The sequence below is a fragment of the Oncorhynchus mykiss genome, chromosome 1 (genome assembly GCF_057628025.1).
Source record: "Oncorhynchus mykiss isolate SJ-2025 chromosome 1, ASM5762802v1, whole genome shotgun sequence".
In the NCBI taxonomy this organism is placed as follows: domain Eukaryota; kingdom Metazoa; phylum Chordata; class Actinopteri; order Salmoniformes; family Salmonidae; genus Oncorhynchus; species Oncorhynchus mykiss.
Window position 1 is genome coordinate 68,407,983 of NC_143022.1, and position 20,056 is coordinate 68,428,038.

At 42.7% G+C, this 20,056-nt stretch overlaps 2 protein-coding genes across 4 annotated transcripts; both read right to left on the reverse strand.

The window, feature by feature from the left end:
• Positions 1–222: 222 nt before the first annotated feature.
• Positions 223–5,047, reverse strand: stpg4 (sperm-tail PG-rich repeat containing 4). 3 transcript variants are annotated; one of them, XM_021608227.3, is made up of 7 exons: positions 4,805–5,047; positions 4,417–4,473; positions 3,904–4,155; positions 3,655–3,719; positions 3,450–3,495; positions 1,518–1,622; positions 223–1,272 (listed from the first exon to the last, which is right to left on the reverse strand). In XM_021608227.3, the coding sequence occupies exons 1-7, from the start codon at positions 4,877–4,879 to the stop codon at positions 1,162–1,164; spliced, it is 711 nt and encodes a 236-aa protein (XP_021463902.1). In that variant the 5' UTR covers positions 4,880–5,047; the 3' UTR covers positions 223–1,161. The 3 variants fall into 3 exon arrangements, 2 of the variants coding, with proteins under 2 accessions (XP_021463902.1, XP_090093609.1); XM_090237483.1 differs by lacking the exon at positions 4,805–5,047 and adding an exon at positions 4,620–4,743; XR_016496596.1 differs by having other exon boundaries at positions 1,028–1,272; positions 3,450–3,575.
• A 5,113-nt stretch (positions 5,048–10,160) lies between these two features.
• calm2a (calmodulin 2a (phosphorylase kinase, delta)) lies at positions 10,161–15,055 on the reverse strand. The gene is made up of 6 exons (XM_021608230.3): positions 14,980–15,055; positions 14,025–14,055; positions 11,767–11,910; positions 11,580–11,686; positions 11,370–11,505; positions 10,161–11,279 (listed from the first exon to the last, which is right to left on the reverse strand). Exons 1-6 carry the CDS (start codon positions 14,980–14,982, stop codon positions 11,251–11,253), a joined length of 450 nt encoding a protein of 149 aa, XP_021463905.1. The 5' UTR covers positions 14,983–15,055; the 3' UTR covers positions 10,161–11,250.
• Between the last annotated feature and the right edge of the window lie 5,001 nt (positions 15,056–20,056).

Genomic DNA, 20,056 nt, shown 5'->3' on the forward strand with positions numbered 1-20,056 from the left:
AGCCCTGCACTTGAAACACTTGAGCCACTCGTATGTGTCGCAAGCTGAAGACAAGGACGTGAAGTGTTGGAAGGTTTAAACTGATGTGCTAAGATAATGACGTTATGGATATATTTGGGAATATGGCGAGAATGCAGACATTATGAACTGACATCTATGCAGGGCAATGGAACGAGTGAGATACATAGTGATGTCTCGAAAGACGTCAAGAACAAGTACTCCCTGATTTTTTTTATTTAATTTTTTTATCACATAGCAATCTGATGAGAATGTAACGTGGTTTCAGACAATCGGAGCATCCAGGACCGAGACGATCTATTGTAAAAAATAAAAATAAAATGTTTGTTTTTTAAACACAACTACTTGGCCTACCTTCCACAGGCCTGATTCCTATCAAGGCTATGGTCTATGTTAGAGTAACCTGAGTCCAACATTACCCCGTGTTAGTCTTTTTCATTGACAGTAAGGATAGGTAGTGATAAGAATAGCCCTTTCGTGGTGTGACACTGGCTGCTCCGCTAATGTTGAATGTGCAGCATGCCAGCTATGTGCATGTGATGGATGACTGAACTGCATTTCCCCCCTCACTCACGAGTGCATAACACAGCAGATAGTGTGGAGGCACAACAGCCTGCCAGACAGGCTGCCAGCAGAGAGAGAGGGGAGACAAACTGGGGTAGGCAGAAGTACAAAGGGCTGGATTCAATCCGTAGTGCCGAAGATCGGACGTTTTTAGGAAATGTTCGATAGAGCCGAGATATGCATCGTTTAACGTGAATGCAGTCTCCGTGAAAACACTGGCTTTAAATTTCAATCCCGCTATAATGCCGATCTTCTACGGATTGAATCCAGCCCTTAGACAACCAGCGTTGCAATGCAGATTAATATTGTTTAGTTTCCCTGGTTAGTGTCTCTAAAAATGGACTAAGGTAAAACAAATGTTTTTGATAATGGTGGGCCTATGTGTCTGGCAATAGTAAGAGATGCGTTTGTGGGTAAATGTAGTCAAGTGCATTTGACAACGAAATCAGGGTTTTTTCTTTACTCGGGGGGAAAATAAGCAACATGATCACCCAGTGTCACGTGCATTCTATCAGACAGTAGAAGTGGGGGGACTAGGGAGTCATAAAAAGGGATGGCTGGATGACACTGTTGGACGATCTAGAAGACATTGCGGAAGAAGAGACCGTGGGCCCTGCCCATGTTGGCCTCCGTCCCCAGACGGTGACCCATCTGCCAGGACGGCTCATAAGTCCCCGGTCCTGGAGTCCTCTGCCAAACAAGGTCAACAAACAAACACTCACTAAAAGCACAGCTAGCTCGGTCTTCACCTATCATTACTGTGGGAGAGAGAATAGCATACCATACCAAGCATTAAAAATGACTGTTTACATTTTTATAACTATCTGAAGTGACATTATGCTTAGGAGAGTGTTACTACTCTCAATGGTGATGAAGGTGACTCTGTGTGTGTGTGTGTGTGTGTGTGTGTGTGCGTGTGCGTGCGCGTCACTCACCGACCGCACACTGTGAAGACGCGGCACAGTGGATCTGAAACAGGACGTGACTCCTATGGTCGGGCCCGTCCTCATGTTGTAATGTCCAGGAGCAGGGCCCTCTCTCTGAACACAAACAGGAACCATTTGATTCACTATTTACAATAGGCTAACTCACTCACACAGGCAAAGAAAACTGCTCAGAGGGACCACGGTTGAATGGTTGTCTTGAGGATTATTTTCTGGCACGAATCACGATTGCGTAAGTATTCAAGGTCTAAAGCTGGAAGTTGGATCAGTGAGGCAGTTCATATTGTATGCCTTATTTATACTTGATCCACGGCATATCCGTTATATGAATTACGTGAGGTTCAAACTACTTTATTTCAATAGCCCCCAGCTCTCATTTTCCCCTGCTGCCCACTATAACACACGGTGTTGGCCACAAGCAGAAAATAGCACACAGCCTATCCTAGCCTTTCCCGTTCCTGACATAAAACGTTTTTACGTCGCTGAGCCAGTAATCCATCCCTAGCCCTCCTGATGCGGTGATTCATAGCACAAAGAACGAGAGAAGAGGAAGAAAAAAAGAAAAAAAGAAGCCTTTCTATGTCCCTGAGCTCAGACTAGCTAGCTATAGCTATCATTATTTGCCATTTGATTGCGCTGGGCAAGTTCACTTGATCCCCCCCCCCACCCCCGCCTGCCCGCCAGCCCTCAGGGGAGCTGATCTGCGGTGACGGTGTTAATGCAGGTGTATTTCACAGGAGCTTTTAGAAAGGACACAGAGGACCAAAGCACACTCGCCTGCCCATGATGAGCTGTCCTGGTGATCTGCCTCTGTGCAAGGCGCCTGGCCTACTTTTCGCCGCTGTCGGAGCGAGCGCCACATTCTCCTGGTGTGGCACAGATAACTGGCCCATGCCGCACATTAATTATGTGTGTCAAGAAGGACCATGCCGCAGCGAAGGTCCTCGACACCTCTATTCCCATAGATACGCCACGTGTGCATAGTGCAGATACCCCGAGCTGTTCTCTTCGACCACAAAACTTTATCAGAGGCCATGGCCAAACAATAAAGATTTTATATAGATGATCGCAGATAGGAATAAATAAAATAAAGCGGAATTAAAGTCTCCAAACATGGTTTGTTCGGAGTTGCATCTGCACAGACACTGCACAGTGCACACAAACAAATCTGGGGCACATTTAGGCCCGAGGATGAATAAATTAAGTCAAATCACGAGAAAAAAAACAACCCCCCTCTTTGTTGGGTTTGCAATGCCTTAAACCCTGGGGATATTTCTATGTGAATATGTGAAAATCTATTTCACATTTGGAGCCTGCAAAGAGAAATACAAAAAAAATCCTCCGTTGCTCATTTCAATGAGATTGATAGGGATTCGCTGGCTGACTATTTTCAGTGTAAAACATTAAGACTCTGTGACCCTTGACCCCCTGATATATGGCGAACCTGCTTCAATTCGTCAAGCAGACAGCTGTCTGAATGGCTGTGGCTACAAATATGATTGCCACGGGACTTGTTGAACTGTTTAACCTTTGACAATAAACTTGCTTTGGACTAGCCCTGACACACCACTAGCGGTGAAAAAAGCTCCCCACTACATAGTAATGGCACCCTTGAGATGTCCCAACACATTTCCTTCTCTGTTAACGCGAGAGAGCTGCCAACACTGCTCAAATATGTGCGCACTTGCTGCACACTGCAGCACACACAGTGCAACCGAACATGAAACATTGATCAACACAGTGCCATAATAGGCATCAAACGCGGTCAGAGATAATATACCGTAACCTCCATAACATACTGTAGGTCTCTAAACAGACTCGGTTATGGGTGTCATAACCAAACCGACTGAAACACGTAGGTCTGCAGGCCTTTGTTGGCAACGTAATTGGCTTAGTCATAGCTAGTGGAGACTAGATACTCACAGGCAGAAAGCTGGCACGCTGCACTGCCGAACGAAACATCACGTGTCTGCAAGGAGAGAAGAGAGAGAGAGTGGTTCGAGAGGAGAATAGGTGCTGTAGAGAAGAGGCCAGACCTGTTGTGTGGTACTGGAAAGGAGAGGTCAGGTGGTTATTTGTACAGGAAAAAGATATCAAGGGGATGATTCATATATCAAGGAGTGCTTACTTGCAGGGTATCTTGGGCACTGGTTTCTGGGTCACATTGTAGTGGCATGGTGAAAGGTCTATTTCCTGGACAAAGATGGACAATATAAAACATTCAGGTTAAAATGATAAATAAAACCTCATTATTAGAAGATACATGAATGCTGATAACAGCCCCTTCTCCACGCCTCCCCATCTCCTTTCCCCCACACCACACCACACCACCTCCCCTGGTCCCCCTCCTCTTGTCCCCTTCCCATCCTCTCCCCACCTTGTCGCGGATACCCAGAGTGTAGTTTTTTGGGCGGGGGCAGCTCTTAAAGGAGTAGGAGGCCTGGCATTGGAGGGCCTCCTGGGTGGAGTCAGTGAAGCAATAGGCTCCCGGCAGCAGCAAGTCCCCCTTACGCATCTGCATCTTGGTGTCTCTCCCCGTACCCTTAAAGCCATACGTCCTACGGACCGGGTTCAGGCCAGCCTCCTCAATGAAGTCCCGGATGTGGTAACTCCCAGGGATGGGCGTATCCTGGAGGGATGCGAATGAGAGGAAAATGTTTTTTTTTATTTTTATATCTCCTGCACACATGATTTCCCGCATATATGGGAAAAGGAGATTGAGAAGGCATTTTTGGACAGCATCATCTTTAAATGCACTGGATAGAGAGTTTTATCTAATATTTTAATATTACATAAATTCTACATAATTCCATAATCTTAATAGTAGAACTGTGTGAAGATGCTTGACTGAAACCAACTGTTGTTGTTTCCCCTCACTGAAAATACCTACTTTCAAAGTACCCATCCACCATCTGCCTCTGTCACACTGGTCCCCTTTCTCATTACCCTGTAGATGCAAGATAGACCAAACAGTAAAAAAGGCTTGTAATACAGGCAAAAGGCTTGTTTATGGACTGTATTTTTAGGAATACGTGACAAAATAACCGACTTAATTTATTTCTACATCTACCTTTACATTTTAGTCATGAATACCTATAGCTACTGTATTTCTTTGCCAAGAGACTGAATCCAACTTCAGTGTACAGTCATAATATCCTATGACTGCCAACTCCTCCTGACTGCAAAGATGATAACACTTCACAGGCTATTTCTGCTCTCAACAAACCTCTTTTCTCATGACAAAGATACAAAATTACACTGACTAGTCTCAAGCTTACCCTCTCCTCTGTCCTGCATGATGCATCATCGCGGGATATGTCACTAACGTTGGACATATTTTTTCCTACGGTCATTGTTTTCCCAGTACTGTGTGTATGCACTTCGCCGTCGGCTGTTTGCTCTCACAGAGATAAAGTTACAGCTTCTCAGACCGTGACTGTTACTAGTAGCAGCCCCAGCAACAATACATTTTTCAACAGGCTGACACTGTGAGATGCAGCGGACACTGTGTGACCCAGGTCAAAGTTTAAGATGTTGATAATGACACAAATGAATATTGTCATAGTTACTGTGCCAGTGTTCCCTTTGTAACGTCACACAGGCCTACTGCACGACCAGGTTAAAAATGTGTCATAAATGGTTTCCTAGTGGCATGTCACAATAGGATAATATGTTATGGTGTGACAATTATCTTTAAGCTAATTTTTGGCAGGTTAGTTGTAATCCCATCTGGATTTTTAAATAAGTGTGAATGGCTGTGCTTAGACAGTCAGCCCAATTCTGATATTTTTTTCACTAATCGGTATTTTGACCAATCAGATCAGCTCTGAAAAAGATCTGATGTGATTGGTCAAAATACCATTTTGTGAAAAACAGATCAGAATTGGGATGCCTGTCTAAACGCAGCCACAGAGTATCAGTGAGAATGAGTGGTATGCAGCTATTACTAGATGCATAGCACACTTCTACCCAACAAACTTGGGCGGTCATATAGACACATCATGTATGTATGAAAACCCATCATAAAATAAAGTTAGTAGTTCTTATTGAACATTATATCAGATTTCTTCTCAGAGGGTTATGGCTAGGTTGAATAACTCAAGTAAGGGGCCCCCTTATAAGCACTTGTCTCTAGTGGCTTAGTCCAAACTTTCTTCGCCTCATAGCACATACAGCTGAGTGATATGCAGTGTAAGTGCTGTGCAACACACTATGAACCAGAACTAAAAAACATAATCTAGATTGGAGAGCCTGCTAAGAAATTTGTGGGAGCAGTAGCAAAATGTTCTGCCCCGTTGCTAAGCTACATGGAGCATATGATTTCAAGTAGCCAGGAATTCATGTTTACACTGCTTGTCAAGGGAGTCTCATGTCATGTTTCAAGTTTCATGTTTTTAATGTCACAGGCACAAGTACAGCGAAAGGCCTTTATTGCAAGCTCTAACCCCAACGATGCATTAATCAATAACAATGTAAAACTAAAAATAACAAGGTAGAACAAAAACACACAATAAGAAATAATCTAAGAAATCAGAAGAACACGATAAAGTAAGTACACATACTATACACAGGGCCATTTCCAGTACCATATTTACAATGTGCAGGGATACTGGAGCGATAGAGGTAGATATGTATAGAGGTAAGGTGACTAAGCATCAGGATATATGAGAAACAGAGTAGCAGCAGCCTATATGATGATTGTATGTGAGTGGGTGTGATGCAGCCAGTCAAGATGCTCTCAATGGTACAGCTGTAGAACTTCAGAACTTGTGTGTGATTTGGACACCGAGGAACTTGAAGCTCTCGACCAGCTCCACTGCAGTCCCGTCGACGTGGATGATGGTGTTGTAGTCGTGAGTGAACAGGGAGTACAGGAGGGGACTAAGTACACACCCCTGTGGGGTCCCCGTGTTGAGGGTCAGTGTGGCGGAGGTGATGTTGCCTACCCTCACCACTCAGGGTTGGCCCGTCAGAAAGTCCTCAATCCAGTTGCAGAGGGAAGTGTTCAGCCCCAAGGTCCTAAGCTTGGTGACGAGCTTGGAGGGGACAATGGTGTTGAATGCTGAGATGTAGCCAATGCAACAGCATTGTCATATAGGTATTTCTCTTATCTAGGTGTTTGAGGGCAGTGAGGAGTGCAATTGAGATGGCGTTGTCTATGGATCTGTTGGGGCAGTATGCAAATTGGAGTGGGTTTAGGGTGTCTGGAATGATGGAGTTGGTGTGTGCCATAACTAGCCTCTCAAAGCACTTACGGATGCTACAGGACGGTAGTCATTGTGGCATGAAGCCTTAGAGTTCACAATGGAATATCATCGGGCCTGCGGCAGTGGCGGTTGGTGCTGTTTAAGATGAGGGAGGATGATATACAGTGGGGCAAAAAAGTATTTAGTCAGCCACCAATTGTGCAAGTTCTCCCACTTAAAAAGATGAGAGAGGCCTGTAATTTTCATCATAGGTACACTTCAACTATGACAGACAAAATGAGAAAAAAAATCCAGAAAATCACATTGTAGGATTTTTAATGAATTTATTTGCAAATTATGGTGGAAAATAAGTATTTGGGCACCTACAAACAAGCAAGATTTCTGGCTCTCACAGACCTGTAACTTCTTCTTTAAGAGGCTCCTCTGTCCTCCACTCGTTACCTGTATTAATGGCACCTGTTTGAACTTGTTATCAGTATAAAAGACACCTGTCCACAACCTCAAACAGTCACACTCCGAACTCCACTATGGCCAAGACCAAAGAGCTGTCAAAGGACACCAGAAACAAAATTGTAGACCTGCACCAGGCTGGGAAGACTGAATCTGCAATAGGTAAGCAGCTTGGTTTGAAGAAATCAACTGTGGGAGCAATTATTAGGAAATGGAAGACATACAAGACCACTGATAATCTCCCTCGATCTGGGGCTCTACGCAAGATCTCACCCCGTGGGGTCAAAATGATCACAAGAACAGTGAGCAAAAATCCCAGAACCACACGTGGGGACCTAGTGAATGACCTGCAGAGAGCTGGGACCAAAGTAACAAAGCCTACCATCAGTAACACACTACGCCGCCAGGGACTCAAATCCTGCAGTGCCAGACGTGTCCCCCTGCTTAAGCCAGTACATGTCCAGACCCGTCTGAAGTTTGCTAGAGAGCATTTGGATGATCCAGAAGAAGATTGGGAGAATGTCATATGGTCAGATGAAACCAAAATATAACTTTTTGGTAAAAACTCAACTCGTCGTGTTTGGAGGACAAAGAATGCTGAGTTGCATGCAAAGAACACCATACCTACTGTGAAGCATGGGGGTGGAAACATCATGCTTTGGGGCTGTTTTTCTGCAAAGGGACCAGGACGACTGATCCGTGTAAAGGAAAGAATGAATGGGGCCATGTATCGTGAGATTTTGAGTGAAAACCTCCCTCCATCACCAAGGGCATTGAAGATGAAACGTGGCTGGGTCTTTCAGCATGACAATGATCCCAAACACACCGCCCGGGCAACGAAGGAGTGGCTTCGTAAGAAGCATTTCAAGGTCCTGGAGTGGCCTAGCCAGTCTCCAGATCCATAGAAAATCTTTGGAGGGAGTTGAAAGTCCGTGTTGCCCAGCAACAGCCCCAAAACATCACTGCTCTAGAGGAGATCTGTATGGAGGAATGGGCCAAAATACCAGCAACAGTGTGTGAAAACTTTGTGAAGACTTACAGAAAACGTTTGACCTCTGTCATTGCCAACAAAGGGTATATAACAAAGTTTAGAGATAAACTTTTGTTATTGACCAAATACTTTTTTCCACCATAATTTGCAAATAAATTAATTAAAAATCCTACAATGTGAGTTTCTGGATTTTTTTCCCTCATTTTGTCTGTCATAGTTGAAGTGTACCTATGATGAAAATTACAGGCCTCTCTCATCTTTTTAAGTGGGAGAACTTGCACAATGGGTGGCTGACTAAATACTTTTTTGCCCCACTGTATATATTTTTTTATGAGCATGGCCTTATTTCTATATCAGCATATTGGATGACTGTCAATCGCTAGGTTTAGGCTACTACATGAATCGTAGACTGTTCTCTCTGCTACCGCACGGCTAACAGTACCAGAGTGCCAAGTCTAGGTCCAAAAGACTCATTAACAGATTCTACCCCCAAGTCATAAGACTGCTGAACAATTAATCATATGGCTATCCGGACTATTTAAATTTTTCAACAGAATCGGCATAGTGAATACACCGCTGATCACACACAAACACAGTTCATTTTCATAGCAGCCACATAAAAACAACATGATCACTGCTCGTTGAATATATAATTTGCAACTATCTATGGGCTCTCCTCTCACCTTTTCCCTTCAATTGTGGACTTCAATCACATCAGCTGTCTGTGACCAGTCAAAAAAACCTTTCCAAACCTTAATACTTGGTATTTTAATATCATGACCGCTAACAGCCACACACAGCCTACATGATTGTCATGTCATAGTCAACATACTAGAACTAACATGTTAGTAAACCCGCTACAATCACGCAGTACGGTGTACAGTCAGAAAGCAGTATATCAGTTACAACGGCTGGCCCCAGTGGCAATAAATTAATAAAACCAAAAGCTTCCTTTGACTTTGAGTTCCAGTGTTGGCTATCCACTAGCTAAGTGAAAGTTTAAAAAATACAACCAAGCTCCCTCTCGCTTCTCTTGAAATTTTCACAACTGTTCAAATACTGTCTTTCTCTGAGTGAAATAATCACCACACTTTATGCACTGCAGTGCTAGCTAGCTTATGCTTTCAGTACTATATTCATTATCTGATCCTTTGATTAGGACATGTCAGTTCATGCTGCAAGAGCTTATGCTGCAACATCCTCCTGAAGTTGTCATAATTACTATGTAAGTCTATGGAAGGGGGTGAGAACCATGAGCCTCCTAGGTTTCGTATTGAAGTCAATGTAACCAGAATAGGATGGAAGCTAGCTGGTGCGACCCTACAGAGTGCTGCTGAGGCTAATGTAGACCTTTATTTCAAAAGTGTTTAAATTATTTGGTGACCATTATATTTGGTATAGTATTATCTAAAAAGGTTAACTTTAATGTTTCTCATTTATGAAATTCACTGATAATCCTCACCTTCCTCTGAGGAGCCTTCATTTGCCCACGGCCTTGGGGGTATTGACCTGATTAGACTTAACTCACTTTGGCCTCGGAGAGCAAGATCAAATCTTCTGGGTCGGCACAATGTAAGACTAAAAAAGGAACACACGATCCAATGTTTAATCTCGTCAAATCTGTCAAGACCATCTGCAGATTTGCATCTCATTAAACTGTATAAGTCACACATTCAACACCTTACTGAGAAGGAAAAACAAGTTGATCATTTTTAGAACTGTTCTCACCATATACTAGCCTCTCAAGGTGAGAAACAGGTGTCAAATGCATTTGTGCACTTTGTGAAGTACACACGTTGATCATAATACTTGGGGTTCTCAAAAGTACGTTATTGTGAGTAATCCTATTGCCTTGCTGGCAAAGAGCAACCTTTCCAGGCCCACTCGTCAAAGTGCTGTATGGTAATTCCTGATTGACCGTTAATAACTAGAACTTCTGGTCACCCTGCATGGTGACTAACTGTACAGAGGATCAAGAAGCACAGGTGAGTTACACAATAGCTTTATTTCATCTTCAAACTTAGCATCTCTGCAAATTAACAAATTCAACATTTAACAAATGAGCGCTGTTCCAATTACAGCCTTAGTGCCAACATGCATACCTGCGATTCAAGCATCTCGTGATAAAGACTTGTGCCAAAGACACGAGGCAGTCAACTTCTGCCTCATACCAAGCCAATATGATCAGATGACGCCAGTTAGCAAAAGACCTGGACAGTAAATTGATAAACTAATATTAGAAATATAATCCTTTGATCCATCAAGTCAATTTATTTTTAAAGGACTACAAATTTGATCAGAGCTTAGCTGAATGTTATGAGGCATTGGCTAAGACATTCTGTGCTCATGGAATTTACCTGATCACTTTAGTAAATATCAAGGCCTATGCAAAAATTAATGTTTATCAAAACAAACAGCTTTCCTTCATACAAAAGATCACTATTACACAACGGCAACAATCCATTACGGTTGAGAAAAGACAATTTTCAAATCTGGGTAAATTGTAAATTTTATTGGAAAACAAAAATATACAACTTGGAATGGATTATTTGAAGCATGGCCAAAGGCCATAAAAAGTAGTGAGTAAAACATTAAAAAGCATAGTAAGATTAAAACAAAGTAATTTTCTGGTAAAGAACAGCAGATACAAAAAGAGTTTAAGTGTACCTACAAGATACACCTGTGTAGTTTAAAATTCTTTGCAGTAGTGCAATGCTGAGAGATTTCCATATACACTTTGTCCGTAGTCCATGCAGTGTTACTCCTCTAGGCCATTTCCATGGCAACATAGCTGCCCCAAGTGACAGGTCACCAATGTTGCCACGCATCCAGAACGGAGCCGACGTGACGATTCTAAGCGCTCGCCAACCCCTGGGGCTGCGACAGGCACCCGTTTGTACAACCACACCGTCACTCCAAAACACGAGGACAGCAAAAGAAAGGGACATGGGGACTCGGAGCCTATGCAGTTTACATGCAGTTCCTTTGGACAGCAGGGAGGGGGGATATTAAGATTTTACAGATAAATTCCACAGAAAAAAAGGCAAATTATTTATACAACATCTGTACAAGGCCTTCACTTCGCCGTCATCATTTGTACGAACTCTGCAAGGGAGAGAAATAAAGAGCCAATGTTACTCTTTCTATGTCCAAAAGTGGGTTCTTCCATCCGTTTAATTCATATTGTGTACCAACCTTCATAATTGACCTGGCCATCTCCATCAATGTCTGCTTCTCGGATCATCTCGTCAACTTCCTCATCGGTCAGCTTCTCCCCGAGGTTTGTCATCACATGGCGCAGCTCAGCAGCACTTATGTAACCGTTCCCATCCTAGAGCAGAGCACACGTTGGTTGAAGAGCACTAACCCAAACGTTGTCAGGACGAAGGCAGATGGGAGTGTTACCTTGTCAAAGACACGGAACGCTTCTCTGATCTCCTCCTCGCTGTCTGTGTCCTTCATCTTTCTCGCCATCATGGTCAGGAACTCTGGGAAGTCTATCGTTCCATTACCTGGAGAGGGAACAAACGGGCTTAAAGAATATCTTGTGTGTAGTGCCATAAGAGGTGTTGCGTCAGAGCTGGCTCCTCACCATCAGCGTCCACCTCGTTGATCATGTCCTGCAGCTCAGCCTCTGTGGGGTTCTGGCCCAGAGAGCGCATTACGGTTCCCAGCTCTTTGGTGGTGATGGTGCCGTCGCCATCCTTATCAAAGAGCGAGAAAGCCTCTTTGAACTCTGCAGAGAGTGAAACAAACAGTGAGGTCCACAGTTGGCAGTTCAAGAGGAAGACGTGACACAGGAAACAGATACTTTTGGGGGGGGGGGGGGGGGGGAGAAAAAAGGCACTATTAACCTCAACATTAACAGGGAGAATTTGTTCTGAATAAATATCAACTCCTCGAAAACTCTGCATCAATACACCCCACCCTGAACCCTGTCAGCTCAACACCCAAAACGTAATACGTCACTCATGTTCCAGATGACAAACCAGCTAGCTGCATTACCATAAGCGTTTGGGTGTTCCAACACCGACTGCTCCGTTTGTTTACACACAAAGGACCGACGGCATGAACAAACAGCAAAGGCAGGATAGGAAGCAGAATGAATGACAAGCTGTTTGCCAGGAGCTTTGTTGAGCAGTTGCGGCATGCAGCAGCTTGTCAGTTGTGAAAACCAAGACGTGGCCTGCAGTTGAAATTACTTTGTTGCAGGGGTACTGGGTAATAAATACTTTCTGCCACTGTCAAGAAACCCTTATGGGTCTACAAACAAAAACACCCTAATTGCCTCCACTATACCAAACAGAAAAATAAGCCTAAAAGTTAGGGAAGACCTTTGAAATACACTGTACAAAACAGTATGTCAGGGGACACTTGCCTACAAATGACAATTTTCAAATGATGCTCTAGATAGGTAGCATGTCCTCAGCAAACACCATGAACCAGGATTTACACTTTGAAAGCTTACACCAATAGGGATGTTAGTGGTTAACCACTGAAAAATACATTTGACCAGCCATGCTTATCAGCCTATAGGTTATTTTTCATAATTGTGGCATTAAATTGGCACGTGTGTATTTGTTAGTCGTCATGCATTTTATTTAACACACAAACAGAGCCTAGTTTGGAAAGAAATAGCCAATGATTTGTCCAACAGCCCGAGTAGCTCCTCAAAAAGCCTACTGGGGTGAAATCTGCTTTTGTAAGCCCAGTCACTGCACAACAAATAACTTGAAATGCTATCACGTGTTAACATGTGGCCACAATTATAAAGGACCCATTTTTACTTCTCATTATCAACTCGTAAAGCAACCCTCCTAGTCAAATGCACAGGCTTCCATGTGAAAACCCAGCCATAGAAACAATTTTATACAGACTTCCTCATGCCACTAACCAGCATGTTATTGGTTTTCATAGCAACTTTCCTAGTCATTAAAAAAACCATCATAGTTGCTATTAGATTCCACCTCTTCAGTAGACTAATCTGTAACTGCTGGCATTAGTCACAGTTTAGACAAGGGTTCCACGAGTTGCATTTTGGCAATGTTTGAAATGTACAAATTGCATGCTCAATAATAGAATTGACTGTAAAACAAAAGCCAGCTCGTTTCCATTAAGCTCTTAATGAAAAAAGTGTAGTACTTGTATGCATGCATAGTATCAGGGGAAGAGGGAAAGGTTGACTAACAGTCCGTTTCTACAGCCTTATTTTGGGTCTAAGCAGTTAGCAGTAAAATGTGCTTCTTTTTACACCACTATAAAATAAATCCGTCAGCATTTTCTGAAAGCTGAAAACCAAAACAGGTGTCATGTCAACTTAAGTGGCTAGTGAAGTGAAAACCACTATAACCGAGGCATGACTTCCCCATGATTCATCACTGTCCTGGAGGGGAGAGCCACTACAGGGAAATCTCAGAAGACCACACCAGTTTAAGTTCCTCGATACCGGCATTTATGGCAAGAGTTTATTTTTACTGGCGGAAAAGGCACGATTGTCAGCATTCCTGTCATTAACTAGCTAGCCGCATTCCATTCAACAGCGAGAGGACACACCCATGTCAAAGGCTGCCGCCAGCACAGTCTGGCAGTTGATCAAGGCATGGGACCTTATGATCACTTTCTGATTACATCATTTGTGACTACGAAACCATAAAAATGCAAAGTGTGTCACGTTCCATGAGTGAGTCCTGTAGACTTGGGTTTAAGGCCTGTCTAATTCTTGTTTTATGACCAGCTTGTCCAACGAAAGCCTTAAAAGGCAAAAATATAAATCCAATGCCGGGTAGGTGGGGGGAGCCACAGTGGGCCACGTGTCAGGGTAGGGACCAGATGAATACAATGCTGTCTTACCGGCAATCTGCTCCTCTGTTAGCTGATCAGCCTGGGGGGAAAGGAGAGGGAATTTAAAACTGGGCCACATGTGAAGTAGCTAAGACTAGTTGACTACTGAGTCAACCTTAACTTCGTAGATGGCCAGAGCTAACGTTATGCTGCAGTTATGTATAGTCACATTAGCCAACATTCAGAACTGCATATAGCTACTGCTAGCTATGAAGCTAGAACGTAATTAACTAACATTTCCTATCCAGCTTGTTACCCAATGCCAGAAGCAACCTTCAACCATAGATTAACTTTAGCATGATCTATACTTCAACCCTTGAGTGGCTGGGTTAATAGTTAGCAAACTAGCTATAAAAAAAAAAAACACTCCTGGAAACTAAGTAAAATAGTCACATTTTTGCTGACTTGCGAGAGCATCGCCAAGACGAAGGTCCACGGAAACATTAGCTAACGTTACTTTAGCTACGTAAAGTTAGCTTTTCTATCGGCCGTGATCCATATGACGTTAGCTAGCTAGTTGCAGTAACTGTTAAAGTTATCTAGTTACTGTAGCTAACATCTCAAGTAGTTCGCATGTTAGCCAGGTACCCCTATTTGACCTAGCCAGGTCGCTCTCGTTTTGATGCCTACAAGGTTGATTACATTGTAAATGAAAGCGTTACCTAGCTACAGCAAATTGGCGGTAATCTTTGCTAACGTTAAGTCTTCTCTAACCAGTTAGCTGGCTAATATAACAATCAACATTGCAGTGACTACCAGTTCGTATAATACTAAGAGATTAGATTTCTTTAGTAACTGACTCACGACAATGCCGGTACCTATGAATTAATTTCCGCGGCGACAAAACAAGGTTTGGCCATTCAAACGCAGTATGGCTGTCAAGCAACCACTCATTTGTCAAGAAAAAGACGTAAGGATAAACGCTGAAACATAAACGAGAAATAACGTGATTTGCTTCACTTACCATTGCGATATACCGAGTAACAGCGGGATATAGAAAACAATTTTTGTGTCGCTAACTTTGCAACCTCGCAGAACGCACTGTCTGGCAGACAGTTTGACGCGCCTTTAACGGTTGTTCTTTAACTCCTCCCCCATGTGCTATCCCTCCGCCAACTTCGTTTCTCGTCATTTTCTCAATTAGTAAAATCACGCATTTATTAGCATTCAAAAATGATATGAAATGTAAAATGACCTCGACTCTGTAAATATTTCCCCGACATTAATTTATATCCCAATATCTAAACAAAAAAGTGCCTGTAGCATACTGAACTAGCTAAGTGCGCATGTATACTTTCTGCTAGTCAGTGAAAAAGTACAAGACGTAGTTGGATGAAATAGCTAGCTCTGATTGGTGGGTTTGTACCTGCAATGCGTCACTGCTTGGATTTGGTCTGCGGCTGCATTGTAGTCCACACAGACATGGAATTGCCACAGGCTCAGCATAGAAGACGTAGCAGTCTGTAGTGTAGGAATGATCTCGTAGATTGAATATCATACATAAGGCTGTAGATGGAAGTGACATGCATTCCGTTTCAGAGAGCTGCTCATTATAGTATACATTGCACAGACTCCATGATCCACTTTTTCTGGTGGGGACCGTTTTCAAAAAAGGTAGTGCCACAGCTTTCAGAATCAACACATTTTATTATATTTTATTGCATCTCCAATTCAGTGAAACATGTTGGGAAAGAGATTCTAGATGTGTCAAACTCATGTTGCCCTAGGATGCCGCATCAGGTCTTTAACGAGGTCTAGAGGGCTGCACTGAAAATGTGTTATATTTCCTCACTGTCAAAATTTCAACCAACACAAACCCCTCTCTCTAATATAGCCCCACCAAGCCAAACAGAACTGACTCCAACCACACATGACCATCTTTTCCTCTTTATATTTGATTTCGTTTTCACTTAACTTATATTTTAGATAGGCTACTACCTATCTTTAATTTCCCTACTTTACATTTATTTAGGGCCTACAACAACTATCTTAAACATGCTATTTATCCCTTTAGCACTAAACTGTATAATAATTAATATAACTAACCCTTCCCCCTATTTGCTACCCTTACCCTAATACGGGTTCTTATCCTCTAAACCAGTGGTTCCCAAACTTTTTATAGTCCCGTACCCCTTCAAACATTCAACCTCCAGCTGCGTACCCCCTCTAGCACCAGGGTCAGCGCACTCTCAAATGTTGTTTTTTGCCATCATTGTAAGCCTGCCACACACACTATACAATACATTTATTAAACATAAGAATGAGTGTGAATTTCTCACAACCCGGCTCGTGGGAAGTGACAAAGAGCTCTTATAGGACTAGGGCACAAATGATAATCAATAATTTCTCTTTATTTAGCCATCTTACATATAAAACCTTATCTGTTCATCAAAAACTGTGAATAACTGTCACGGCCGTTAAAAGAAGAGGACCAAGGTGCAGCGTGGTGAGCATACATACTTTCAATAGTAGATGTCACCAACTAAACAATACCAAAACAAACCGTGCCGCTTAAGGCTATGTGCCATCAAACAAAGTTAACTTCCCACAAAGAAAGGAGGGGAAAAGGGCTACCTAAGTATGGTTCCCAATCAGAGACAACGATAGACAGCTGTCCCTGATTGAGAACCATACCCGGCCAAAACATAGAAACACCAAATCATAGAAAACGAAACATAGAATGCCCACCCCAAATCACATCGTGACCAAACCAAATAGAGACATTAAAAGGCTCTCTACGGTCAGGGCGTGACAATAACTCACCTCAGGTTAATGAGAAGGGTGTGCTCGAAAGGATGAACATAACTCTGCAATGTTGGGTTGTATTGGAGAGAGTCTGTCTTATTAAATCATTTTCCACACACAGTCTGTTCCTGTATTTAGTTTATGCTAGTGAGGGCCGAGAATCCACTCTCACATAGGTATGTGTTTGCAAAGGGAATCAGTGTCTTAACAGCGCGATTTGCCAAGGCAAGAAGCTCTGAGTGCAGCCCTATCCAGAAATCTGGCAGCGACTTCTGATTAAATACAATTTTCACAGAACAGCTTGTTGCAATTTCGATGAGGCTCTCTTCTTCATATATCGGTAAGTGGACTGGAGGCAGGGCATGAAAGGGATAACGAATCCAGTTGTTTGTGTCATCCGTTTCGAGAAAGTACCTGCGTAATTGCGCAACAAGCTTACTCAGGTGCTTCGCTATATCACATTTGACATTGTCCGTAAGCTTGAGTTCATTTGCACACAAAAAAAAATCATACAATGATGGAAAGACCTGTGTGTTGTCCTTGTTAATGCAGACAGAGAAGAGCACCAACTTCTTAATCATAGCCTCAATTTTGTCCCGCACATTGAATATAGTTGCGGAGAGTCCCTGTAATCCTAGATTCAGATCATTCAGGCGAGAGAAACTCGTCATTATGCAAGCGGTCAGACAAGTGAAAAAACGTGTCAATACTTCGCCCCTTGATAACCAGCGCACTTCTTTCTGTATGTTGTAAAAGCGTTACATGGTTGCTGCCCATTTCTGCATAATGCAGAAAATACATGAGCGTTCAAGGGCCCTGCTTTAACAAAGTTAACCATTTTCACTGTAGTGTCCAAAACGTCTTTCAAGCTGTCAGACATTCCCTTGGCAGCAAGAGCCTCTCGGTGGATGCTGCAGTGTACCCATGTGGCATCGGGAGCAACTGCTTGCACACGCGTTACCACTCCACTACGTCTCCCTGTCATGGCTTTTGCGCCATCAGTACAGATACCAACACATCTTGACCACCAAAGTCCATTTGATGTCACAAAGTTGTCCAGTACTTTATAAATATCCTCTCCTGTTGTCCTGGTTTCCAGTGGTTTGCAGAAGAGGATGTTTTCCTTAATTGACCCCCCATAAACATAACGGACATATACCAGGAGCTGTGCCAGGCCCGCCACGTCTGTTGACTCATCCAGCTGTAATGTATAGAACTCACTGGCTTGTATGCGAAGCAGTAATTGTTTCAAAACATCTCCTGCCATGTCACTGATGCGTCCTGAAACAGTGTTGTTTGATGAAGATATTGTCTGTATAGTTTTTTTGGTCTTTTCCCCCCAGCATTGTCCCAGCCATATCCGTGGCAGCAGGAATAATTATGTCCTCCACAATAGTATGGGGCTTGCCTGTCCTAGCCACTTGGTAGCTCACCATATAAGACTCTTCTAGCCCCTTCTTATTAATGGTATCTGTTGCTTTTATACATGTTTCACTACTCAAAAGTCGTCTTTATTCTCGCTCAAAAAACTCCCGTGGCTTATTTTTCTAATTGTCATGTTTCGTTTCTAAATGTCTGTGCAAGAGTGAAGGTTTCCCGTGAGAGAGTAACGGTTAATGTGATTGGATGTTAATTATTTGACTTTGCTACCTGTATATGACATTGTGTTGTTATTTTGTTGAACACTAGACGGTTTAATTGTATTTTTGGGCAGTGAAACGAGGCTAATCAGGCGAGAAGTCCTGTTGGAAAATATAAATGTACCGTTTGAAAACGTGAAGAAAAAAAACATTGAAAAAATATGAATATGTGAATTATGTTTTAATGTGAATCACATTTTTATTTGACATACCCCTGACGGCATTGCGCATACCCCTGAGGGTATCCCAGTTTGGGAATACCTGCTCTAAACGTTACCCCAATCCGGTCCGTGTCCTCTCCCCCACCCCTCCCTATTAATCTAATATTATTGACTTTATAGTCATCTACTATCTTATCTAATTTCTTAGTTCTCTTTTATCCTTCTAAAGTTAGTTTAAAATAAAATCATGTGGTTCCCAACCAGGGGTACTAGGACCCCTACGGGTACTTGGTCTATCCACAGGGGGTACTTGAGAAGACTCATGAGACCATGGGCCTATGGGTAAAATGCACATGAGGGGGTACTTCAGGGGTGCTCCGGGCAAAGCAAAATTCAGTTGGTGGTACAGTAACCAAAAAAGGTTGGGAACCAATGCCCTAGAGCACATTTGAAATTACATTTAAAGCCACATTTAATCAGAGAAATGTATTGATCTAACCACGCCCTCCCTCCTTGATCCCACCCAAGAGAACTACATATATATGGACAGAAAAGAGCAGCTCTGCTATCCCATCAGGCCCAGTTAGTCTTAAATGTCCAAATTGGCAAAAAATTGTCTATCCATAATTTTTTGAATTTTCTATGCTCTCTGACTGTCCAGCTTGCATTTCGGTGATTATTAGCGAGCTGGAAACTTTATGAATGTAGGTCCATTATCATTTCTACACAATTTTGATTTTTTTTGTCATTTTACAGTATATTGAGTTTCCCCCCCCCCAAAAAAAATTTGATATATATATATACACACATATACACAGTGCATTCGGAAAGTATTTCACATGTTGTTAAGTTACAGCCTTATTCTAAAATGTATTAAATTGTTTCCCCCCCTCATCAATCTACACACAATATCCCATGTTGACAAAGCAAAAACAGGTTTTTAGATATTTTTGCAAATTTATTACAAATAAAAAACTGAAGTATCACTCAGTACTTTGTTGAAGCACCTTTGACAGCGATTACAGCCTCGAGTCTTCTTGGGTATGACACTAAAAGTTTGGCACACCTTTATTTGGGAAGTTTCTGTCATGTACTGTCATGTTGTGTCTTGTCTCTGTCCTTTCCCTTCATCCTGTCTCCCTCTGCTGGTCGTTGTTAGGTTACCTTTTCTCCCCCTCTTTCCCCCAGCTGTGCCTTGTCTCCTCCTAACCACCTCGTCACCCCTTTTCCCACCTGTTCCCTTTTTCCCTCTGATTAGGTCCCTATATCTCTCTCTGTTCCTGCTCCTGTCCTTGTCGGATTCTTGTTTGTTGTGTTTCATGCCTGAACCAGACTGTCGTCATGTTTGCTGTAACCTTGTCTTGTCCTGTCGGAATCTGCCGGTCCGTCTGAGCCTACCTATGTTTGGTAATTAAAGAAGCTCTGTTTAAGTTAATTCGCTTTTGGGTCCTCATTCACGCACCGTAACAGAAGAATCCGACCAAGAATGGACCCA

Bases quoted from the DNA above. Each gene is read 5' to 3' on its own strand.
- stpg4 (XM_021608227.3), bottom strand. From the start codon at position 4,879: ATGACCGTAGGAAAAAATATGTCCAACGTTAGTGACATATCCCGCGAT. The intron at 4,156-4,416 runs GTAGGTATTTTC...GCATCCCTCCAG, and splicing joins GGTGGATGGGTACTTTGAAA to GATACGCCCATCCCTGGGAG. The intron at 3,720-3,903 runs GTGGGGAGAGGA...ATCTTTGTCCAG, and splicing joins CTCTGGGTATCCGCGACAAG to GAAATAGACCTTTCACCATG.
- calm2a (XM_021608230.3), bottom strand. The intron at 11,687-11,766 runs GTGAGGAGCCAG...TTCCCTCTCCAG, and splicing joins CAACGAGGTGGACGCTGATG to GTAATGGAACGATAGACTTC. The intron at 11,506-11,579 runs GTAACACTCCCA...GCTCTGCTCTAG, and splicing joins CGTTCCGTGTCTTTGACAAG to GATGGGAACGGTTACATAAG.